A 26,040-nucleotide genomic window follows, 5' to 3' on the forward strand; every position below is an offset into this window, starting at 1 on the left:
TTTTGTTTGCGTTAACAGTTCAGACTTCCAGTAACAGTGAGCTGTTAGTTTCACTGATGAGAATGTCGTATGACAGCTCAGATGAGACTTTCTAAAAATGTCGTATTGGGTTAGTTATATGTAAGTATACCTATTATTATATGTTAATACCTCACACCGTTTTCATGGTTTTGGTGCTGAGCTTAAGCTCTGCGTAGAGAATATTTTGTTCTCTTGGCACTGGTTGTGTCTGTTGCTACAGAAATGCTGCGTGGAAGTGGTAAGAGAGACATGGCATGCCCACTCTCTTTTTTTAAGTTGCAATAAATTATCTGCTTACTTGGATCATTCTGTGTTTTTGCATTACGTGGTTTGGTGGGAGACATGTTTCTGGTTTTCCTCATATTGATGGCATATCACATCAGGCATTTCAGTCCATCTTATTTTTGGATAAGCAACTAGCATTCTGTTGCGCTCATTTGAACCAGTGGAAATGCAAGGGCTGATCTAGCATTGGGAAACACTGCGTTACACCAGATGAGATAGCCTTTGTAGTGCAAAAATCTAAGCATGTATCCTGGGATGAAATTTTGTACTTGGCACAGAAAAATTGAAATTGCTGTTCAGGTCATAATGGAACAGGAAAAGGGTACATAGCAAAACCATGGAAGCGCTAGGGAACACTGTTACAATTCATTTTATTATAGCTGAACAGTGGGCAAATCCCATTTTCTATAAAATGAAGTAATGATTAGCCATGTAAGCAATACTATTCAAACAGAGTCAGTGATGTAGCAGAAAAATAAGTATAGAATGAGAAAGCAATGCATGTTAGAAAAGGCCCAAAAGAGTACACTGAAATACGTAGCGTTCCTCTGGCCTTGCCTGGGCAGCGTCACCTTCCCAGGGGGATGTGCCCCTTGCTGCTTCCAGGGAATCTGTCTGTAGATGAGGGGACACTGATCCGGCTGGAATTCACCCATCGCTTTTGATGCCCTCCTACTTTGACTACCAGCTGTCAGTGCATACGCGTCCATATAGTCACTGGCGTAATGATGTCATGCTGGGTGGGAAAGTGATAGTTTTGAGCACTCTGGTGAGAAACATCTTACCCTGAGAATGGGGGTGCATTGTGAAGCCAGCAGCGAGAGAAGGGAACGGGCTTGTTGGTGAGCAGCAGCGCTTGCTGGCATGGTGTGTTCCCTCACAAGACCACTGAGGCGCATGGGGACGTCAGGCATCAACATCATCACTGTTTCTTCATCACTTTGTTTGACTGCTTGTTATATACGAAGTATTAGAGTTTTGCAACGGGAGAAATTTCATGTGTTTGCTAATTCCGATGAAATTCTAGTGTACTTGCTGATCATCGTGGGAAGTATTTGAAAGCTAATGATATTAAATAGTTTAAAGCAATATAAAAAGGAATGATTATGTTTTCGGTTAATGCAAAGTGGGTTCCTTGCGGCTACCATGGCGCCAGAAATCATTTATCAATCTGGTAACTTCAAACAACTGTTCAGCTGCTCGAAACTGCTTTACACACTTCATTTACACACATAGGTGTGTGAGTTTTCATTCAGGTTTTTTTTTTTTATCATCCAATAGATCAGATGACTTCTGTTTTATCACAAGTATTAATCCCCTGTGCTGTGTTTGGCTGAAGCTTTTTCATCAGGCTGTGTCACTTCTGCTTGGGAGTTAGGGCAGTGCCTACCTGGAGAACCGCTGTGACTTTAAAGATAGCTCCAGTGATGCCTTCATGATAGTTTATTCAGCTGGATGCATATCTCTGTCTTGAAAGACAAGTTCTTCTGCTAGTTGAAAGAGCTAGACATAAATAAGACATTAATACATGAGAAACTTTTTATTTTGAAGTAGTGCTTTACCTAATGAGATATTTCAGTAGAAACTGAACCTGGAAATCTGTGATGCATAAGCTTTCAGACCACATTCACGTTTAGATACCTGATGCACTTTTCCGTTTAAAAGGAGCTTTTGTTCATAGATCTGAAGGCTTTTGTTAGTCTCTCTTTGATGTCTTTGCTTTTTTTGTTGCACAGTAAATTATCTATTTGTGGAAAGTGACAAAACTTACACATGCTGTCACTGTCCAGCTCAGTGCTTTGGTATGTGTTACCAATCCATACTGTTGATTTTATTATACAAAAGGGAAACCTGTAAGAAAATACAGTCTCCTTTTCTTGGATTAATAGTGTCTGCACATGTATTAGCCTATACATGTTCTGTTTGGAAGATTCCAAGTACTGGAGTATTAGCACTGCGTGGCATAAATAATAGGTGTTTTCCTAGAAACAAATGCTGTAGCTTTGCCTGTCCCTGGTAATAGGCAGTAGTTGGTCAGATTTTTCCTCTGCATACTACCTTACAATTGCATTATCATCCTCAAGCATATACAAAGCAGACAAAAACTTCTGTGGTGTATTTCATTTTTTTCTTCTCTTCAGATGGGAGTAGAAGGCACGGATGAAGGTGCTTCTGGAGCCCAGCACTCTAGGAAGTTAGTCAGCTTTACCCTATCAGGTAAAAAACAACACTACTCTGTGCTTTACAAATTATTGTTAGAAAAAAAAAAAATCACTGTTTTAAATAACATCAAAGATAGAACACTTTTCTTCATTAGCCTCTCTAGGAGCACACTCTAGTGGCTTGAAAGATGTCATTTCTTTAGAACTTCCATTTGCTGAAAACAAGCCAGAATCATGAATCTCTAGGAGTGAAAGAAATAGACTTGATGGATCCCAGCTTGAAAAATTTGGAGAAATTTCCAGTTTGCACAAGGAACAGTTCCTCTCAGACTGAAGAGTGGAAAACTTAGCCTCTAAATAAAATGCAAGCTGGTTCCATGACTTTGAAGTAGTAAAAACGCAATGGCTGCAAATGGTGGTTTAGAAAGGAAAAAAATCTTTACTTGTAACAGAGCTAAGCTGTCACTACAGCAATATAGCTGTAGGGGTGCAGTCTACCAGCTTCACTTGTTTTGATTAGCACTTTATTCCACAGGAAGTCTTGTGTGAGACTAAAGCATATTCAGCTTGAGCAAAGTCAGAAAAAAATTGCTTCTGAATCTTGAAGAGCTGACAGTGAAAACATTTAGAGATTGTAGGGGTAGAGCAGAAGAAAAGCCCGCTTTTTGAAATGGTCTTTCAGCATATATCTGGGATAGAGCTGATAGATTATATAGACTCACATAGAGTACTATAAAAATAATTGTTTTGTGAATTCTGAAAAACCTATTGTGTTTAATAGAAGGTTGTGACTCTGCCTGAGGAGTCCCCTAAATTAATTTTGAAAGGTGTACTGACTGATAGGTCTGTAACGTATTTCCTGGAACATTTTTTAGTTGCTCATTTGCACATGCAAAGTTGTTGCTTTTAAACACAATTACCCTTTATTTCATGGTATTTCTACTGTGTGGCTTAATTTTGAAAATTGGGTAGGATTTCTTTTTACTGAAGCCACAAACATGGCATTTCATTTTAGTGCAGTGAATTTTGCCTGCATGTATAAACTGCTCATCTAAGTATGTATGTTCGAGTTGCATTAGAGCCATGAAGACTGCATGCAGCGTATTGGAGTACCTAATGGAGAGAGAGACAAAAATCTTGTGCTTCAGCAACCGTAAACAGAGAAATATTTTACACTTAAGTTTAAAATCTAATATTATATAAAAAAAAATACCTTTTTCTTTTTGTTCTTGTTGAAGCTTGCACTATCATGAAAGTCCTTAGGCATGAGAATATGCATCTGAGCGAATTATTATTTATTGTTGCAAGTTGCAAGGGCTGCAGTACTGAAGTTTCCTTAGGAAGAAAAGTATTTTCAGAAAACTTTGACTCCTTTTATGTGAGATACGTTATCTTCTTCTAATGTGGGAGAAAGTGTGCATCATAGTCCAGAACAACCTTGATAATGAGTATTTGAAGTTATGTTTATCAAAGTCTCAACTTTGGGAAAGTGTGAGTTCACTACATTACCTCCCATACATTTTTTTATCTTAGTCCCTTACCCAGAAACAGAGCAACTACTGTGTGGTGGGGTTTTTCGTGGTTTTTGTTTTTTTCTTTTTAAGAGTGGAAATACCTTACATACTGAGAAAACATTTGTAGGTGAGTTACAAGTTCATGCTTTTTGGTTTACAAATGACTGGAGGCTAAAATGTAAATGAGGATGTTGATACCTTTCCTCCCTATATTCTCTTGGGAAAACACTTGACTTCCTGCTTTGATTGTCTTCTGTACACTGGATCCAATTAACGTATGACTAATCTTAAGTTGTTTTATTTAGTAGTTTATGGTGAATTGATTTCCTGGTTAATATTTTAGGAATGCGCTACTTTGTGAACTGGCTTTAATTTACTCAACTCCTTTTTCCTTCCTTCTTGTTTTGCTTTATAGATATTAGAGCAGTTGGACTTAAAAAAGGCATGTTCTTCAACCCTGATCCTTATCTAAAGATGTCCATTCAGCCAGGCAAGAAAAGTACGTTTCCGACGTTTGCTCATCATGGCCAGGAAAGAAGGTCGACTATAATCAGTAACACAACTAATCCTGTTTGGCACAGAGAGGTAATGTATCCCTTTTGAGAGCTGTCTGCCAGCTGATGCAGTGTACCAGGCTTGTATTTTCTCTTTATGCATTAGTCCTGACTCTCTGAAGGCTGTGAGCTTATTTTGTAGCTAGTTATTTAAACTGACACAGAAATTGTAGTAATTTTAGGAACCCTGTTGTTGGATAGAAACAGCTATCATCTGCATATTTAAGCTGTGTATTTAAGCTGCACTGCTATGAGGTTTTCATTCCTTTCTCTGCTAACAAGAGTTGAACTCACTCAACAGCCCTGTAGATTTCTTGAAATGGCAAAAATAAATTAGTTAAAATGGATTATATGTTGTGAGAAAACTCTTTAAGAAAAGGTACAATAAGTGAGCATTTATGCTCAGTGACTGCAACAACTGTTCATTTGGAAATGATATTCTCATTGTGCATCGCAGGTGGCCAGCTTTCAGTTTTGTTAGGCAGAGGGGATGCTCTTTGGTGTAGCCTCTGTATGTACTGCTGTAGGAAGGAAAGCCCAGGGAGGCATTACAGCACCACTCAGCAAGGGGGGAAAAAAAAGGCAGTTTAGCAGAAGCCAGTTTTCCAGATGTGTTTGTATTGGGTAAGCTGTGCAGGTCTGAGAGAAGGAACTCAGTCCCACAACTGTCTTTGAGCACGGAAGAGCCAGGCTGTGCCTTTGGAGATAAATGTTTATGTGGGAAGCAAGGTGAAAATACTGACTCAAGTCCATAACCCTTTCAGGACCAGCGAGCAGCGTTCTTAATCTACACCTCTTTTGTAATGAGCAGATGCCTGTACTGTGTTTGATGAATGTTAATGTGTTCTTTAGGAAGACTGGAAAATTGAGTGGGCTTTGGAAAATGTTCCCACAAATCATAATCAAACCAAACAAGCAGTAAAGCAGAACAGAGCAGGGCCAGCATTAGCACTGCTCTGGGGTGCTTGGTTGTGGGAAAGACTGTAGATGTACAGAAATCTTAAAACTTAAAAAAATCAGAGTTCTAATCTCTAAATTGATTCTTCATCTTTCTGTTTGTCCATCCATCTATCCAGTAGATAGATAGCAAGAAAATCTACTCTTATTTTTCCCCTTTTTTCTCCTCCAGTTCTCCTTGGTTTTGAAGCTTATTAGAGAAGTGATAGTGTTCACTGGTGCACACATTAATATCAGCTTGCTTTAACTGCTATATCTTCCCTGTAGCAATGCTCTGACGACAGCAGCTTATGATCCCATTACATATGCTGTCCTAGTGGTGCAGAATTGATCCTGTTTTACATCTACTCCTTTCTGCAAAATAATTTGCAATTTTATAGCAAACTGAGAGTGACAAATTTTTAAGTTCTGTTTATCACAGGAACCCAGCTCTGACAGTTGCCCAGCATGAGAAAATGTTTTTATTCCTGACCCAATTTAATTGCTGTTTTTGAATATATTTAGCTGATGTCTACAGCTGAACTGAAGAGTTGCTCCTTCTGTTTTTTTCCTTGTTCAATACATCTTTAGCTGTCTCACCAGTTGCGTGTTAGGCATTGTACTCAGGTTGTGGTTTGCTCAGAGGTCTTAAAGATGGAACACAGTAAAAGTATAAGCAGATGACCTCAGCTTTTTCTGAGTAAATTATACCATACCTTTTTGTTTGTTTATTTGAAATACCTTAAAATCTAGAGGGAAAATAAAAATGTTTGTTTCCTAAGCTTGCTTTTCTAAGGGAATTTATCATCATGCTGTGCATACATGCATGTGTCTGCCAACATACCTGCTCATATATTTGCCCTGCACCACTTTTGGCCATCTCCAGGCACACTTGACAGAGCAGCAAAGATGAAGTATTCATAAACTGTGTGAAAATTGATGCTAGGCTGAAGAGAGTAATGGTGATAGTGTTCCCTCCTAGGGAAAGGTGGAAGAATGATCTTACCAGACACCAAGAAATCTTTTATAAATTAGCACCATGTTGTTTAAAGGCCCCAAGTGCAGAAAACGGTTCTGTTGGAGCTTGCCGAGGTGATTTGTGAACTTTGGGGCAAAAATCTACAGAAAATTCTCCTCCTTTACAGAATCATAGAATCGTTAAGGTTGGAAAAGACCTGTAAGATCATCAAGTCCAACCATTAACCCAACACCACCATGCCCACTAAACATTTAGTTACAGTGCTCCTGAAAATACTGTATACACATTGCCCTTTGGCTTCCTGTCATGCATACAAAAAATTAATGCAAAGCGTAGAGTTGGAAGGGAAGTTCACTAAGCACAGCCTAGAGTGAGACGCTTTCCTCCTTCCTCCTGCGTTGACTTGGCTACTCTTCTATAACCTGATAGAGTACAGCAAGGATTTCTGATCTTTTTGCTTTCTACTATCCAAATTGAAACAAGTACTAGGATACATTGCCTTCTCCTTTCTGACGTGGACCATGAAAGTGTTTTTATTCGGTGCAGTTTCTTACTGAGTAATTATTTTCAAGGAACTGTAAAAGGGTATAGGTTTCCTGAGAGGCTGGTTACAGATGCAAAAATACAGTGCTTGCAAAATAACGTCAACATCATTTATTAATATGGAGACTTCTATCAGCAATCATTGCTTTCGGCGTTCGCTGCACACTTGTAGTAATTATGTACATACTTTCTGAATAAAGGGGTATTGATATGGTGTCAAATATGTTCTTTCCTTCCAGAAATATTCTTTTGTTGCACTTCTAACAGATGTCCTGGAGATTGAGGTTAAAGACAAATTTGCCAAGAGTCGTCCGATCATCAAGCGCTTTCTTGGGAAGTTAACCATACCAGTTCAGAGACTGTTGGAGAGACATGCAATTGGGTAAATGACTACATTCTTACGCTAACTTCCGCTGATCAGGGAAACTCGGCATCTAGGATACTGGTGCAGAGCAGCCTTTCTGGCTTACTAGTACAGACCAGCAAATTTCTACTGTGTCTGTAGTGAGAAATTTAGTAGGAATTTTAATAGCCTTATTGCCTGACTGGAAGATGTCAGTGTTTCTAACCGTGTTCTGAACGCATGTACCCATGTTTTTATATATGTGTATCTATAATTTGTTTTCAGCTTAATTTCTTTACACAAAAAATGTTACCCTTGCAAAAAGTGTTACCCTCTGGCTAGCTAGTCAAGAAGCAAGGCATTATCACAATACTACATGATTGTGTGCAAATTTTTTAGAAGAAGCAGATTTTATTGTCTCACTTCTTTTACAGTTCAAGTATTTTTAATTGTCAGTTTAATAATCAGAGAATTAATATCTGTTCAGCTAATTGTCCGGAACTGCAAGGCTGTGACTCCTTATTTTTCAGAGTGCTAGTGGTACTACGCAATTAAAATCGCCTTTTGCTATGAATAGCACGCTAATGGGACTCAAAATTCACCTGTTCTGCTATTTAAAAAAAAAAAATCTGTTCATTTTTTGATAGCTAACTGTTATGGTATAAAGATGTAAGTCACTTAGAAACTTTTAAGAAGTTTTATACTTCATGATGGTTACTGGAGGGGACCATAGCATAGTCAAGTGAATGATCCAACGAGGCCTTCATACAACCATATGCACTGAGAAGAGCCTGAGACTTGGTAATTAGGCACTGTGATACATTGAAGGTGTAAAGCAAATGGCTGGAAGTCTGCAAGATATGCAGCAGTGTGTGCATAAATACAATTTTACATTTAAGACAGCGCAGTAATTGTAGAGTATATTATTTTGTTAACACCTTTTTACACATATATGCTATATTTGACAAATGAGAAAAACTAATTCCTTGAAAGAGGAACTCAATTATTCAAGTGTGTTTTGCATAGGACCTAACTCAACGTCTGCTAAATTTAATATGTCTCCATTAACCTTAAAAGGCCACTGGATGAGGCCCATGAGGAATGATGGTGAAATAAAATGCATATGTTCTTCCCTGAAAGTTTAAGGGCATGGCAGTATCATCGCGCTTTTGCACAGAAAGCAGGGTATAAACAACTGGCCTCCTTTTTCACAGATATTCCCATCAAAGTAACAAGTTGCATAAATGGAGAAAATCAAATTCAATTTGAAAACAGTTTTCAGCTTTAAGTTTCCAAAGTGGTGGTTACACTGGTAAGTAAAGTAAGAATAAAATTGTAAGAGTAGCTTAAAATTTTGATGATGTCTTCTGATACAGAAATAATTTTTTAAAAAAAAAGCCTGCCTGTTGTTTTGTAGTGGTATCCAAGAGCAGTTCAGGTGTATATACAATCTAACTTTTCTAAAAAAATGGTTCATCTTTGAGTTTCAACAAATTGTGTTAAGTTGAGCAAGCTTTTTCTAATAAATTTGCACACTGCTAGACACTCAAAAATAGGGCCATGATACAGACTGGTTTCAAAACCTAGTTCAGGGTGTTAATTTTCATGCTGAACCCCAAAATGTTTCTCTGCTCCGGGATTCCTAGTGCTGTGAGGTCTGTAAATTACCCGTTTGCTGTGTTCATCAGTTCTTGATTTTTCAAACAAGAAAAATGTGTTCTGGAAGACATTTCCTGTTTTCTTCTCCATACTTCAGTTCTGTATATTTGATATATCAAATCTTTTTAGGAAAGAAAGGGCTGTATAATAAATATGTAGGAAGAATATAGGTAAGTATTCAGTTTGGTTTTGCCATACTGCTGTTAGAACTGACATTAAATCAGTCTTGCAGATATTTTTGCCTCTTCATCTGTAATTTATTTGTCCATTTACAGTTTTTGCATGCCAATCAGTTGTCAGAGTTCCTTTTTCCTAGACATGGTAAAGACAGACAACATTTCACCAGAAGTTTTGTGAAGGAAAGGAGTGGTTAATATAGACATGAAGTAGAAATGTACCAAACGTACAATCAGCTGCTAATTCTCTTTTATTTTGGTTTTGGTCAAGGAAGTAAAACATCTTCACTTTCTTCTTTTTCACTTTGGTGATGTCAAGGACAATTGAAATCTTCTACTGGGTTAACATGTGAGCGTGAAAAATTATATGAACAAAGTCCAAGGCCTTACAGTACACCATATGCTTAACTTGCCCTTCCCTGTATTAATGATCAGTATTAATGAATGAAAAAGTGAAGTCCAGAACCAGCCATTTTTAGACAGACTGCACTAAAATTATGCCCCACTTTTAGCTGTCAGCATAGCTCACAAGTTTGCATAACAAAATGGCCAAGTGGCTTTAAATTTCATGGAAAATATGATAAATGAGCATGAGAATCATCTAGTATTGATTCAACTGAACACAGAGCAGACATTATTCATGTTGTGGCTTCCTCTAATCTCAAATGGCCTAGAGTAATATAAATCTTACGTAAAAACTGTGGAAATATCAAATAGCAATCTTCTGAGGACACCCCAAATCTCGCTGAGAATTGTAATTGGAGTACACAGCGATGAATCTGTGACAGATCCTGGAGACACTACTATAATAATTTGATGTACTGTGGCCCACAGAGCAACGCGGGGAGGCTGCTTTGCTTTACGTTGTCTACTCGGGACTTTTATTGCTAAAAGTTAATGTTTGGATGCAAACTGCTGCAGCTTATTTCAGTAATGACCTTGCATTCGTTTTAATCTGTCACTCATATTGCAGTAGGAGTGCTCCCAGTAAGGGGGAGGCATTTATACCAGTATAAATTTATTTGCATAAATAGCAATAGCTTCCTATGGAGGTCTTCAGCAGCCCCCTCCTCTCCCTTCAGCTGTCCCAGCTGTGCTGAGCAGGGCTGGGGCTGTGAATTCTGGCTGTGCCTAATAAGAATGTATAGCCTAGGATCTGATCCTAAGTCTCAAGCTGATGCAAGTGCTTAATCAAGTCTGAGTCCCACTGAATTCAATAACCCTTAAGAACATATTTGAAGTTAAATCAGAGCATTAATAGCTTTTCTAAATAGGAATGTGCAGAGGTGCTTTATTGAATGAGAAGTAAAATGTGAAGCAACTATTTGGGAATTTTGTATATTGTAAAAACCACAAGGGGGCAGAAGGATTTAAAAAATGAAACGTTTTGTTAATTGTAAAACATATTTTGCGTTGGGAGAAGGAGAAGGTTAGGGGAAAGGGGATCCTTCGCAGTTTGATTTGTTTAGGATTTGAGAAGAGATTTAGGGATGTATAAGAATTGCTGGGACACAATCTGTATTTGGAAATGATCAAAAGTAGTTTGTTAGGCTGTTTTATTTCTTAACTAAAGGTATTTTACACTACTGTTGGTGTTTGTGCTTTTCCATACAAGCCAGAGTATGTGGCTGATTTTAAGGTGCTAATAGAAATTACGTTCCATCATGCTGACTGTTATCTGATAAGAGCCTGTGATAAAAATACTGGAAGAATAAAACCAGTTAAAATTGTAAAAAACCCCAATATCTCTGTTTTTGCAGAGACCAGGTTCTCAGCTATAATCTTGGCAGAAGACTCCCAGCTGATCATGTAAGTGGGTATCTCCAATTCAAAGTGGAAATCACATCTTCTGTTCATGAAGGTGAGAATTTATCAATGATCTGGATCTCCAGATAGTTGTATGGATAGAGTTCCTACGTATTTCTATTTCTAGGATTTTCTGTGATAATATACTTTCTCATTTGTGTACAGTGCCTCTGTTACAGATTTTTCTATTGGGATTCAAAGTTTAGATATGTCAGGTACTGCTTTGGATACAGTAGTTCCAAAACACGAGTACTTACTGTACTGTTTTCCTATTTCATTAGATAGATTTTAAATGAATCTGCTTATGAGTGTCATTTTATGGGATGTATCTGGTAATCAAATTCATTGTTTCTCTTCACTCTGTAACATCTTCACTCTGTAACACCCTTGGCTGAGATGAGCAGTTGCAAGTAAGATTCCACCTGTGCTCTCCTCCCCAGCTGGTGTACATGCAGATCACTCTGTCCTGTCCCACTTTTACAGGACTCTGTCCTGCTTAGAATCAAGAATATCTGTTACGGTTATAAGAATACATGCTTCCATTAGGCAATTATTTTATTTCCCTTTTTTCATGTTCTGAAGGCAACTAGCAGAACATGGCTGGTAGAGTCACATCATATGTGTCTATTTACATGTTTATGATTTTAGATTCTCCTTCATTAGACTTGGCATAATCTCTTTGGTAGTGAGGTACCGCTACATCTTTTAACTTGATATAACCTTCTTGCCTTTTTTGTGTAGTCCTGTATCTCATTATTATTTTTGCTCTGTCAACATGAAAAAAAAAATGCACTCTAGTTCACAGACTTCACTGTTAAGTTTTTTGCAGACGTTTGTAGACACATACATCTGGATTATTCAACTCTGCCTGTTTAATTCCCATGTGGGAGTTACCATCTTACCTCTCAAATGAGGTGACTTATTTTCATTTCCCTTTTATACGTATTGCCATAGCATACCTAGTATCTCATGAACTTTACTTAGGTACATTCCTATTCTTTACAGTGGAAAAGTCCTATAAATTAACTCAAAATAAATTATGTCTATATATGTTGATATCTGTACACAATTTGTGATTCCTCATGTGATCTCAGATGCTGGTTAGCATGCTGCTGACGGTGTAATGACAAACGGTGTCAGTGACTGGCTTTGTGTAAATCACTGTAGAAAACTGATTCCTTGGTTGTGAGGCTGGTTTTACTGACAGTTTGGCAAGATGCTTGGCAGTGCTCTGTCTTTTGAAAGCAAAATGGGAGTCCTTTAAAGTCGTACTTCACACCCCTTGAATTTTCTATATCTTATAAAATAGTATAGACTTATACAGAGAAAATTCTGGTAACTGCTGTTACAATGCTATAGATGCCTCTGTTGTTTTAATTGTATTTTCTTCCCTTATTTGTCTGACTGAAATAAGCAAAGATATTTATATCACTTCTGTGATGCAGAGAAAGTAGACTGAACTGTCTGTTGCTGTGCTGTGTTTCACATTCAGTCTTTGTGTCTCCACAGATGCTTCACCAGAAACAGTTGGCACTTTGCTAGGGGTGAACTCTGTAAATGGAGACCTGGGGAGCCCCTCTGATGATGAGGACATGCCAGCAGGACATCATGATACATCCACAGTGTGTTCCAATGGTCCAGTCCTTGAGGAATCTTCTGGAGAAGCAATCCTAAGACACCCTTTAAGGACTAGTACAACTCTAGAAACGGACCAGGATGAGTTGACCTCTGGTGCTTCAAGATCATCACCTACCAGAGGTCGCCAGGACTCGCTGAATGACTATCTGGATGCAATAGAACACAGTAATCATCCCAGACCTGGGACATCTGCCTGTGGCGAGCGTCCACGTGGAGCCTCCCCAAAACTGAGGAGTAGCTTCCCTACTGACACGAGACTTAATGCTATGCTTCACATTGACTCAGATGAAGAGGAGCATGAGCTACATCAAGACCTGGGTTTTCCATCTTCCTTGGAAGACGATGGTGGTTTAGTTATGCTTAATGGTGCTACAAGAAATGTTGAAAGAAATGGTTTAAGTTACTCATCAGATCAGGTAATGCAAGGGCCTGCAGAGAATGAAAACGTTTCAGCCTCTGAAGCTCCTTTACCATCAACTGATGACCAGCAAGAGTCTCTCCCAGAGCTTCCACCATCACAGGTAGCAGGAGGTGAAAGCCTGCAAGGTTCTCAGAGTGAAGCATCAGCAGACCAGGCTGGCAGTGAGTTGTGTGCCGCTCAGGAGGCAGAGCAGCCTCCTAGCAGTGCAGACGCAGGAGCTGCCAATGCCGCTGCTGGGACCAGAAGGGGCATTAGTGAAACAGAATCCATTGATCAAGGGTCTGAACCTTCTCAGATGTCATCAGAAACCGAGCAGAGTGATCCTGCTCGCACGGAAAGTGTCAGTGAAGCTAGTACCCGGCCAGAAGGGGAGAGTGATGTGGAAGGGGCAGACAGCTCTTGCAACGAAAGCGCGACTGTGCGACGTTCTTCAGTTGAAATGCGGTGTTCTTCTTTTGAAAGTGCCAGGTTTCCTGAGACTCCAGCCTTTTCTTCTCAGGAGGAGGAAGAGGGAGCTTGTGCCACCGATGGAGCTAGACTTGAGCCAGGTGCTGAAACACAGGACTCTGCAAGTACTTCTGGTACTCTACCTGTGGTACAGTTACCTCATGAGGAAGTACAGGAGGCTGAGGCAGGTGAATTACAAGACCAAGAGGAAGCAGAAGAAATCTGGCAAAGAAGAAACAGCCTGCAGGTGGCAGCTGCCCATAGCCAGTCTCAGGATGAAGAACCTGAAGGAGCCCAAGCTGCCTGTGAGGGTGCCACAGCACAGGTTGAAGGCGCTACTGGAGGTAATAACTGCAGGAGGCACTTTCGGAAGTCACCTTTCTGCAACCAGTAAAAATTATTTTAAAAATTAACATCTGAAAATAAAGATCTTTAATTTCTCAATTTCATTTTCTTTCAAGATTTTATTTTTTGTTCCTTTGAGATTTATCCCCTTCTTCAAGAGACTCTTGGCGTTTCTGATTTTAACAAAAAATCGAAACTGAAATATCCAAGACATGTTTCTTTTGAAACTGATTGTATTTTAATTCTTGAGACAGTAATGAGAAGGAGGATGAAGAGGAGGAAAGAATTCCATAATATTACCCTGCTTGCTAATCAAAATGGTAACGGCAGGGAAATAATCCCAAAACTATGAAATGCAGACTAGAATTTATATTTGGGTCTTTTCTTTGGTGTGTTTATAAGGGGAAGAAAATATATGCATATATTAGCATCAAAACATAAGGATAATCAAAAGAAAGGGGGGAAAAAAAAGAGTTGTTTTTTAGTCACACTTCAGGCTGTTTCCTGTCCCTTATCTGTGTAGACACATCCTAACACAGCTGGAACCATGGGAGGAGAGGAATGTGAAACTCTTACCAATTGTAAAATTATTTTAACAGTTGAGAATTTTGTGTCTCACTAAAATCACTGAAAGTAGAAATGTGTCACTAACGGATTGTTTCCAAGCACATTTCACAATGGATTTTCCATTCAATTTCTTCAGGGATTGAAGTGAATCTAATCAAGTGGGTACATTCAAACTGGATTTCTGAATGTGTCCTTTTCATAACATTTCAAAAGTTTTAGGATCTATTAATTTCTTCTCTTCATAAACAGATCTTTGATTTGGAAAGAATAATTTTGGTATTTATGTCAAATACTGTCAATATGTTCTTTTACGTAATTTTCTAGACATTTGGGGGGACTCTTTTTATTAGGTATCAGGTTGCACTGTGTTTTGCAGATCAGTGTGGCTGCAGCAAGGAAGGTCAACGGACAGTTTCACCTCCCGCTCTTACAGCAGGTTTCTGTGGTGGCCAGCTGAGCTTTGTCTTTGTCCCTTGCTGGGATATGGCTCTGGCACACACTGTTGTTTCTGTGCCCTGGCTTCTGCTGGTCACAGGTGGATGTGGCGCGTCCCAGGAGGTGACATTTTCAGGACCAGGACTGCAGCGCATCCCAGAGAAATCACTTACCCAGAACTCTAGACATGACTGGTTTTGCCCCCCAAAATAGATGACTCTTAGATTTATCCTAAAATATTGTAGTCCTGCAGAAGCTTCAGCACGTCGTGCTCATTTTAGAGGTAAGTCTAGGACTTCCCCACATTGTCTGAAAAAATAATTTGTGGGCATTTTGATTCCAGGTTCTCAAAGCAATGGCCATCAGCCTTTGAGGTCGCTGCCTTCGGTACGTCAGGATGTTAGCCGGTACCAGAGAGTGGATGAGGCTCTACCACCAAGTGAGGTTCTTCATACTTTAATTGGGGGATAGACTGCCTGGATCTCATTACTGAGATCTCATTGCATTTCTTTTTTAAATGTGAGAACTGAGAATGAACAGCTGAGAAGTTCCGAGTGAGGAGTGACAATGATTAAGTTTAGTGCTGTTTTGTAAAAGGCGTTGTGCTCAGTCTGCAAACTATCAGGATGTGTTATGGTAATTAAACCTGGTGTATACAGAGTTGCTAAGTGACATTTGTGGAGAAGAAGGAAGGCAGGCTGCTGCCTTTTCAGTATGCAGTGCACATGGATAGGGAGGTGAGGTGATGTAGTATATGAGGCATTTGGAGGGAAAGATGTCAAGCACTCTGAAATCTCTGAATACTTCTTGTATGGTGATGATTTACAAAGAAATATATGACATCTTTAACCTTTGCGTATTACGTGAAAGGTGTCTGTGTTTTCCTTGCATTTTTTGAGGCAGAGTGAACACTCCTTGAATTAAAATAAACCTGGGTATTAAGCAGCAGTTAGATGAGCCTAAATTGACAGATAAATTGCAATTTCTCTAATGCATATGAAAAATACATTGCTCCCAATTGTTGGACTGATTCACTTGCTTAAACTTGGGGCAGTAAAAATCTATTCAGTATTAGATATTTAAAGGAAGGAGAAAGGACCAAAGAAAAAAGCTACACAGCTAATAGGCAAACATTACTTTAAAACAAAAAAGAAAAAAAAAAGTTAAATTTAGACCCACTGAAGTCTGTGGCAAAGCTCTATTACTTTAAAGGAGTCATGAGTTCAGATATTTAGTGTAAAATGACTAGATCATTATTTCACAGTATGGAATTGGGACTGCGTTTGCTTTGTAATTGGAGAGGGTAACTGGAAGGAGCCTGATAGCAGAACACAGATATAACTGTGTATTGGAAAGTAACGATGATGAGAAGATTTTGCTCCCTGCTGCTTCTGTTATAATCAGTGCATATAACAAATTAATCCTGCGTGTAGATCCTAAAGTTAATTAAATGGCACTTCAATAAACCAGTATTATTTTTTACAAAATTGTGCCTGGGAGACATATCTTTCAGTTGCATTTTTATCACTTTTCATACTGAAAAAGACAGAGACCATTATGGGAAATACTCAGAGATCAGTGTAATAAATGAGACATGCATAGAGATAGCTTTTATAGTACCGTGGTTTATACATAGATTGCTTTTTGCATTTCAGAAGCAAACTATACACTACAATAACTACTTGGAAAAACTATTGGAATGTTAATGGAAAAGGTTTGGCTGTGTGGTATTCTAACATTTCTGACATTTGCTGAGATTTTACACAGTCATGCATGGGCATGCATATACACGTCGCCCCTTTACAATCAAAGCCCAGTGCAATCTTTATGTAGATCAATCATTTGCTAATGTGAATAAAATCTTAAATACTAATTGTTGCCTAGATTCAGTTTTTCTCTCCAAAGCTCTGCTTTTGGGTGTGTAATAGTTTTAATATTTTAATATTGAAAAATTAGGGAAAACATTTAGACTGTGAATTTTAGTTATAAACTCTAATTTCTTTGTAATTTGGGTTGTATTCTATTTGTTGTTTCACCGGAATTTGAAACTAAGAAAGAAAAATAGGTGTATTTCTTTCAGTTGTGTGTAGGGTAAGTTAAAGAACAAGAGAAAGAATTGAAATATTTATCTAGTATTCTTGCCTGTAACAGGCAACATTATGCTCCAATTCCTACATTTCTAGGGAAAAATCAACAAATAAGCTTGACCACACAACCTTGATGAATTACAATTTTGCAATTCAGCAAGCTAAGTTATTTGTAACACATTTGACTAGCAACACTTTGACTAACGGAATGTATGATTGCCCATCGCAACACTGATGCAGGTGTTTTACTTTAGAAAGCATTGCCCAAGTGTTTAAACGTATGTATTTAAAATTGAATGCAGGCAAAAATGCTTTCCTTCTGCAAGACCACATTACAGAAATGGTGACTGTGTGTCAGAATTGAACATATAATCACCACAATAAAAATCTCAACTATTGTACAGTGGTTTAGGGTTTGACATTTAAGCAGAATAATGACTTCACAAATTTAAACTGTTTTTTTGTTTTGTTTTGTTTTTTCCTCAATTAACAATTCTATCCTTCCCAGAATACTTCCATGTTCTGTTTTGTTTACCAATTCTGGTTAAAAAGTTTGGGTATTTTTATTTCACTGGAAGGATACTACTTTTTTGAAATGGGACCTTTACACAGGATGATCTGTTTCAATAATTTTTTTCTTTTTAAAAAATGGAAATGTTTTTCATAGAATGTTGGAATGTTTTGGTTTGCTTTTTTGAGATATATAAATTAAATTATTTTTTTAAAAACTTTCAAATGTGTTATATTTTGAATAGCAAATACAGTGATTATGCAATAAGCTTTGAATTTATGTTTTGTTTGGTTTTTAAATTGCATTAAAAATTTACAGTATAATACAAAATTTTGAAGTTTTTCTCCTGGAATTGCAATTTGTTCCTTAAACAGTTTTCTTTATTCCTATCCTATTGTGCTGCTTTTTCTTTTCTTCTTCAGAGCTTGCTTTCCTGCATAGCTGCTCTTCACACTAGAAATACTTTAAACACTAATAGGCTGTTTTGATGGTGCATCCTAAAGTTAGAAGAGGGGTTTGCATTGTGGCCAGCTAAAATACACAGCTGTCGTGCAGAGATGACACAATGAGTTTATCTCAAAACCTGCCTTTCCTCCCTCTTCGTAAGTCAGCTTAGGCCCTACAGCGTAATGCAGCGAGCCACTTGGCTGCCTCCAAGAGTTGACAGAAGTCATAGTACACGTACAGTAACAAAGCCTGAGGTTTTAAGGCTGTCAGTATTAAATGCTGTACTGTAGAATTTAGTTCTCCTCTGCCCTCAAGACATTTTTATGCCTTCTTTCCGGACGGAGCAGTGGTCGTTTCGGATTGGTTGCTTGCCAGCAGTTTTTAAAATGTTACTGCAGTGACTGATGTTTCCACCTAGACTTGCAGTATAGAAAGTCTCTTCTAGAAACCTTCTGAGCTCTCAAAGACTGTTTTTCAACTGATGTGCTAAATGGTTTGCACGTTTTCTGAAGTTGCTAGTGCCCAAGAATCAGGCACGTCTGTTTCTGTATATAAAATAGCATAATTTTTTTTTTTATTATTATTACGTGGTCCCCAGCCATGATCAGTGTCTTGGCATCTTGCTCATTTTATAACCAGTTATTAGACAGACAGTGTTCCTGACCCAGAAATCTTATGAACTAAGGCCTAGGTGTTGTGATGCACCTGGTTTCTGCTGAGCACTGAGAATCCAGATGTGGTTGGGGAAGGGTCCCAGCGCCTTCATCTCTGCTCTCCTGGTGTGTCTCCACAGTCTAGACTTCTATCATTGTAGCTTGTGTTGCAAGAGCAGTGGACAGCATTATAGTTACTGCTTGCACAAGAAGTTGAATTTCCTATGATATTTGCAGAACTGGCAATTCTGGAACATGCATTTAGTATATGAAGGAGTTCGATTGTTACAATTGTCCATCTTTTCTGGCAGGTCTGCTTACCTTTAACATAGGTACATATAAACCCAGGAAGAGCACTGGGATCTGTTTTATTATTGTTACTACTAGCTGGTGAAAAACAATGACGGGTGTCAAGCTTTGCAAGGTTTTTGGTACTTGTCCATTGGCCTTTTGCACTGGAAATAACCCTCAGAGAAAGGATCTTGAATTACTTCAGTCCAAGAGAATTAGACTAAATATCCTGATGCTTTTTTTTTTTTCCTGGGACAATTACTGGTTAGTGGGAAATAAAATAGAGAAAGGAATAGAAATTATTAGATAGGGATTCCACAGAACCTTAACTACAGTGGGGAATTTGATTTATGGGATAAAATAGGGAAAAGCCATGCCTCTTAACCTTTCGGTAAGAAAGTTCTGTGCTGAAGTCATCCTGTAAAAGAGAAATAGAAACTTGGAACAATAGATGCAGTTACAAAAGTGACAGAGGTAAAATAAAGAAATAAATAAACGCCAAGCCCTCCATAGTTCACAGTATTTTATTGCTACTTAGACTGGGAGGCTCGAATTGACAGCCATGGACGGATTTTTTATGTGGACCACGTGAACAGGACAACAACGTGGCAGCGACCCACAGCCCCCCCAGCCCCACAGATTCTCCAGAGGTCAAATTCCATACAGCAAATGGAACAGCTGAATCGCCGGTAAGAATTACCCTTGTTGTTTGTGAGTTGTGTGCTTTCAAAACTGCATTCACCGTTGTAAAACTTGATTATGAAGACAGGGTCACAGTTGCTACCGCAGCTGGCCATATGTATTTTTTTTTTTTTTCATGTAGCAGTCCCTTTTAATTTGCATGTTGGCTTCCAGGGCTTTTGTATTCCATCGGTGTTCATAAGATATGCGGCTAAAAAAGGTCTGATAATCGTTTTCAGAAATTCAAAAGGCTATTAATGCAGAAATTAGAGGTCAATGTACATTAATCTATATGGCAGAAAAGAGGGGCAAGCTTCTTCGTAGCCAGAACTGGATCATAGTTCCCATATACTATATATAAAGTCCAGTTTTCTAACCATAGGTACCAGAGCATCCGAAGAACAATGACTAACGACAGGCCTGAAGAGCATACAAATGCCGTGGATGGAGCTGGAGAGGAAACTGATTTTCACCATTCTAATGCAGGTTAAAAAAAAAAAAAATTTCCCCTTTCTAAAGGGAGCACTCATCTCATAGATGATTTAGTGAGAGTGACGTAAGGTAGAACCGAACTTCTGCCCCTGAAAGTCTGGGTGAAAATGAAACCATTTGTTTTCATTGCTGTCCAGTTTTTTGAAGATTATGACTCAGCCTTTCAGTATGCTGAAGAGATGAATGTGAGATTCGGAGCATTTTTCTGTCAGTACCTGACTGGGTAAAAATACAGGCAGGACATTTGCTGCAAAAAAGTATAAAATTGTGTGGTCTGGGTTACAAATATTTTGAATCTACTACTGCATTTTGAAATGGTAGAATATAGGACTAGAAAGGACTTTGGGCAGTCATCAGCTTCATCTCCATGCTGAAGGTAGATAGGATGAGCTGTGCCTAAACAATACTTGGCAAATGTTATCTCATGTGTTCTTATAACATGTTCTCCAGTTGATGGACATTCTGTAACTTTTTAGACAGTCTGCTCGTATTGTTTCTCTTATATTCTTAAATCCGTTACTTCCTAGTTTTTCCTCATGGCTTGTGTTTTTAGGTCTCCAATTATTTTCTTGGCCCACTCAGGATTGTCTTCATTTGGTCTGCAGCTCCTGAGGAATATTTCAGAAAATGAAATAAAACTATGAGTCTGCTGTACTGGAGACACTGCGGAAATGTCACGTGTCTGATGTACAACACTCCTTGTACATTCCTGCATAATTATTACTTTTTTTCTGATAGTTTGACGCTAACCACCCGTGTTCAGTCTTTGATCTGCTAAAATCAGGTCCAGACCCTTGTGGGCAGATCTTTGGCGCAGGTGGCTGGTTTTCATCTGGTGTTTTTGCAGTTGATTATCCCTACCTGCACACAGGTCTCTGCACCTTTCTAATGTGTCACTATGGTTTTGAATCTTGTCCATCCTGCTGTCCAAGTACTGCAGCATCTCCTGGTTGGAGCAAGTTCTGTCCTCCCTGTCCAGTCATTAATAGAAATAATGAATAGGACCAGACCCAGACAGATCTCAGTGAAACATGACTTGGTGTACTCTTTTTGTTTGACATAAATCATAACTGCTCTTCAGTACGTTTTTGCAAAAACTGCTGCATACCCCACTTCCAAGTGGTTTCATCTGTTTCAGGTAATTTTCTCCCCAACATGATTCTGCGAGTATCATGTAAACAGTATTAAAGGCCTTACTAACATCAAAATACGTGGCCTTTACACCACTGCAGTAGTAGAAAGTAACTTCATTAGTTTACTATGATTCATTCTTCAGAAATCCTGCTTATTTGTGTTTTTCCACCTTGCTGTCTCCTCGTTGCTTTAAGTAGTTTGACAGTTAGTTCATATGTCTGTCTGAGAATAGAAAATATGTGAACTCCTCTATAGTTTCCTTCATCCTTTTTTTACCTATTCTTAAAAATGGATATAGTATTTATCCCCTTTCTTTTCTTCTGGGAACTCCTTCAGACCTCTGAAATAACCACTAATGTCTCAGAGATCGCTTCACTTAGTTTCCTAAGTTTGGTGGAATACACTTCATCAAGCCCATAGGGTTTGAAAATCACTAATTTGCACCACAGTCTTTACCTGTTCTAGCCTAAGAAGAAAGTTCTCTTTCTTCTGTTTTTTAGTTCTTCTGGTCGGTATTAACTTTTTAAATGAAGACAGAAGGAAAGGTCTTTTTTAATGAGCTCTAAGCATCATTGCTAGTTTTTCTTCTTGCTAAGTGGTTCTATCCTTGGTCATCTTCCTGCTACTAATTTAATAATACATTTATAAAGTTAGTTTGTTACCCATCTGGTCCTTTGCATAGTTGTGTGTTATTATGTGCTTTGGCTTTGTCTCTAGATGCTCTCAATATTCTCTTATAATACTCTTTCCTAAATTAATCTAACACCCAAGCAATGCCACTCTTTCTTGAGGTTCAAGTCATTGTAGAACTTGTAATTTAGCCGAGGGCTCCCTTTGTATTTTTTTCTTTACTTCTGCCTTAGCCTTTTCCTTTTCTGTCTTTATGCACGTGCGTGTGCAGCTAGATGGTTTGTTGTGCTGTAAACAAATCAGTTTAAAGCAAATTCAGGCTAAATCCTAATCAGCAAGTTGAGCTGAATAAGCTTTTCATAAATCAAATCCATAAGCCTCTAAACTGCTAGAAAAACCCACCTGGTGACACATTCTGGTTTCCAGATTATCCAGACTATGACAGTGGACCTATCTGCAGCATGTCACAGCATCTGCCAGGGTGTGAGAAGGGACTGGTGTACACCCAAGTTTTGTACCGATACAGAGTTGACATGTAACCTCAGTGCATGCCTGGGAGACACTCCCAGCCCAAGTGTTCAGGCATAGCTTCAGGGGTCTTTATGCTACACTGCTGTCACTCCATAGACGTGCCTCATGTGGGAGGGCTTGGGGTCTGTTGTTTAAGAAGTGTCTCTAAAAATCCTCTTGTTCATTGACTTATTACCCTTCCATTATCTGGTTTCCTCTAATGCTTAGAATGAATGTCTCTATTTTCCCCGTTCCCTTTTTTCCATAATGTTTACCCATCCATATTTAGAATTCTACTCTTTGTTCTTTTCCTCCTATTCTTAAATTTTTTTCTTTTTCCTGAGTTTAGAGTCTCATTCACTGCCTCTCTTCTCCTTTCTCTGCCTGCGGGTTATTGTTCTTCTATATCCATGGTAGCTGTGTTCTACATGAGTAATGTTCATTTGATGGGGAAGTGTGCAAGTACTGCTATATGTAACAAAAAGAAACTGAAATGTAGAAGATGGCATACATTGTAGAGTAAAATCACTGCAGACCCAATCTGAATTTGCAATTTTTCATTACATTAAAATATGCATCCAAATGTCCTGTTGATTCTCAAAGATAATTGGGGGGAGCAGTTTTAACATCATAGCAAATAGCGCTCATAATATATTTTCAGTTCCTGGTACTGTTGAAAAATCAGTGCACTTTTACAGTTGCTAGGAAAAGACCCAAATGTTTACTGAAAGTTGAAACTTGAAAGGTACTTCCTTGGCAACCTGTTTCTCACTTACATAAGCTGCTTAAATACTGTATCAGGACTGGGGCTGTGTTTAATGGCAGTGATTTATTGGTTTGTTTTTTTAAAGGAGGAATTAAACATTTTTAAGTGTACTATTACTTTTATATCCATTAGTTAGCATTTAAAAAATAAGTTAGTCTGCGTAGAGCTAAAGTGTAGCAATGTAGGCTTTCCACAGCAACCTTCTTGCATCTTATACACAGACACATGTTTGGTAACCTGAATAATTGGATGTGAATTTTTTTTTTATTTTTTTTTTAATGATTGTTCACCAAAAGCAACAAGTAGAAGTTACTAAACTAAAATAGTGATATTTTCAGGAACTTCAGTGCTGTGTTAGAAAAAATTCAGGTATACTTATGTGGAGAATACTTAATGAATCTGAAATAATTGTATAACTAGTGCATTTCTTGCTTGTGTGATTCAAATCGATATAGTCATTTGCAGTGGTGTTTTGGTAATGATTATTACTGGAAGTTTTTGTCATTCACTTTGCTGTTAGATTTTCGAAGAGAGAATGTGCTGCCTCACTCTACCTCCAGATCCAGACTTACTTTATTGCTCCAGTCTCCCCCTGTGAAATTCCTTATCAGCCCAGAGTTCTTTACAGTGCTGCATTCTAACCCTGTGAGTATAGCATCTACAGCTGAAAGACTTTCATAAATACATGCTTATAAATATAGTTGTCTTGTGTACAAAGATACTGCTCAGTGTTTGATGCTAAGATACTGGTAGTACATAGGGAGGCTGGATAAATTCAAACACTCATCGTCATTCCTTGCAATTGGTGGGCTATCAGAGTTGTCCTAGTAGGCCTTATAGCTTCTACAGTTTTTATTTTTCACTCTTCGTCTTTCTTAGGATACAAAACTCATTTGTTTATCGAAGCAAGAGCTTTCTTACTGTGCTTTGCAGAGCATGAGAGACAATTCTGAGAATGAAAGTGATGCTTATTTTTTAAGATCACTTTTTTGCTTCTGGGATGATTTGTTTCCTCCGGATTGCCTGGTTTATATCAAAATATATTAGAGGTCACACTGAACAAAAAAGCATCTTAATATATATTTCCCTTTTCTGTTTTGCCTGTTCTTCAGTGCTTCTTCTTATATATTATTTTTTTTCAATGTTTTCTTTTCCTTTGTGTAATGGGATGTATAGTGTAAACAGAAGTAATGGAATAAATAATTTGTTATGTGCAAGCACACTTGTTAATAATTCAGTGTTTTTTAATTTACTGCTCAGTGTTAGTTTGGTTTTGATATATATGTATGCTGGTCTGTACCTAAATAATTCTGCTTAGCTTGCATAACTTTATTTTAAATATATGAAACAGGGCAGAGGTAGATGAGACCTCTGGCCAGGGAGTAGAGGTATAGGGGCACAGAATGATTTAGGTAGCAGCGCAGTGCAATAGGAGGGCCTATGTCTTGGCTTCTGTCTATTGCTAATCCCCAGAGAAAGACCTGGTTTCTGGTTGGCTGGGTTTTTTTGGAGGGAAGGATGTTAACTGTTTATTTTCCCCTTTTATTTAAAGTTTTCCCTATTCTGCAGCGCTCTCCTTTTACTCTCTTACTTTCATTTTATTACCTAAATTACACATGGACATGCAATGATAGGGTATTTTTGAAAAATCAGTAGGTGGAAACAGTACTTATGTAGATTTGTGATAAGTTCTACAAGATTATGTATCTCTGTCCTGCAGAAAATCTTACAAGCTTTATTGCTGTATTCTCTGGCTGCGTTTGACTCATTAGTCCAGAAATTAGAGAATATCTACGAAATCTCTACTTTTAAAGCAATTTTAATGTTACAGGATTCTCCACAATTCCAGGGACAAGTGTGGTAAATGGAATCTGTGATATATTTCACTTTGCTGAATTGAGTCAATTGCGAAATTTTGCGTATATCAAGCAAAATAAGAAACATCAAATACTTATCCCAAAAGTTCAGAAAGAGGACCATTGTTTTCCTACTATTGTGGCTTAGTTGGAGATAAATTTTAAGGTTTTTATAGATGATTGGAAGATTTATTTACAGTGGAAATGTCTTTTGTAGTAAGAAGAAATGTTATCTTTTAAAAGTATTTCATTTTGTGATTTATTTTTCAGAGTGCCTACCGCATGTTTACAAATAACACGTGTTTGAAGCACATGATCACCAAAGTCCGGCGGGACACCCACCATTTTGAGCGCTACCAGCATAATCGTGATTTGGTGGGCTTCCTCAATATGTTTGCTAACAAACAGCTGGAGCTGCCAAGAGGTTGGGAAATGAAACATGACCATCAGGGCAAGGTAACTGTAATGCACATGCATCTCTGTTGCATGCCTCATCTTGGATGTTGTGATATCAGGAGTCAGTTGATTGCTCTTAACAAGAGCATAAGTGCACATAGTTCTCCACATGTAAAAGGTGTGCGTCCTTTTATCCTGCTTTTGGCAAAAGAAGATTGGAATTTCTTGTCTGTGCTGAGAAAGCATTATGTGAAAGGAGGGAGGAGACTGATAAAGGGGTATTAACCATTACAAGGAAAATTGCTAGAAAATCTGTAGCCTTTTTACAGTAAGATAAGTTGCTTAGATTCCCTTGTATGTTTAAAACTTCTTTTGAAAAGAATTATCTACTCTATAAACATAGGCAGTTCTTCGGAGTTTTGCCTGTGTACTCGTTAGATAATTTAGATATAAAGTTGCTTTATTATTATCTACTGAATGTTATTTAGTTATTGTTGAACCATTTGTATTATCTTTTTTCTTGTTTAACTGTCAAGCTTTTCCTTAGGGTGGTTTTTTTCCCCCCTGGAATTCATTAGTGTGCATTATTTGCACTTTTCTTCTTTAATAGCTAACCATTTTCCTAGGTGGGTCCTCTACCCAAATGCTAAGTAGGTCCACTGTTCATCAGTTTCTGAGATAAAATGGATGCGCTTAATACTGGGATAGCTCTGGGGATGATCAGTCTGTTGGTTATGTATTGGTTAACAGGAAAG

At 38.2% G+C, this 26,040-nt stretch overlaps 1 protein-coding gene across 1 annotated transcript in view; it reads left to right on the top strand.

The window, feature by feature from the left end:
* HECW2 (HECT, C2 and WW domain containing E3 ubiquitin protein ligase 2) overlaps positions 1-26,040 on the top strand; it is a 115,872-nt gene that overhangs the window by 50,037 nt on the left and 39,795 nt on the right. Inside the window, exons 4-13 of the mRNA XM_009810201.2 lie at positions 2,448-2,523; positions 4,398-4,567; positions 7,234-7,376; positions 10,933-11,033; positions 12,488-13,828; positions 15,175-15,270; positions 19,359-19,509; positions 19,884-19,987; positions 23,554-23,678; positions 25,160-25,345. Coding sequence (XP_009808503.2) covers positions 2,448-2,523; positions 4,398-4,567; positions 7,234-7,376; positions 10,933-11,033; positions 12,488-13,828; positions 15,175-15,270; positions 19,359-19,509; positions 19,884-19,987; positions 23,554-23,678; positions 25,160-25,345 — 2,493 coding nt within the window. The remainder of the gene's footprint in view (positions 1-2,447; positions 2,524-4,397; positions 4,568-7,233; positions 7,377-10,932; positions 11,034-12,487; positions 13,829-15,174; positions 15,271-19,358; positions 19,510-19,883; positions 19,988-23,553; positions 23,679-25,159; positions 25,346-26,040) is intronic.

This window comes from Gavia stellata, chromosome 8 (assembly GCF_030936135.1).
Source record: "Gavia stellata isolate bGavSte3 chromosome 8, bGavSte3.hap2, whole genome shotgun sequence".
In the NCBI taxonomy this organism is placed as follows: Eukaryota; Metazoa; Chordata; class Aves; order Gaviiformes; family Gaviidae; genus Gavia; species Gavia stellata.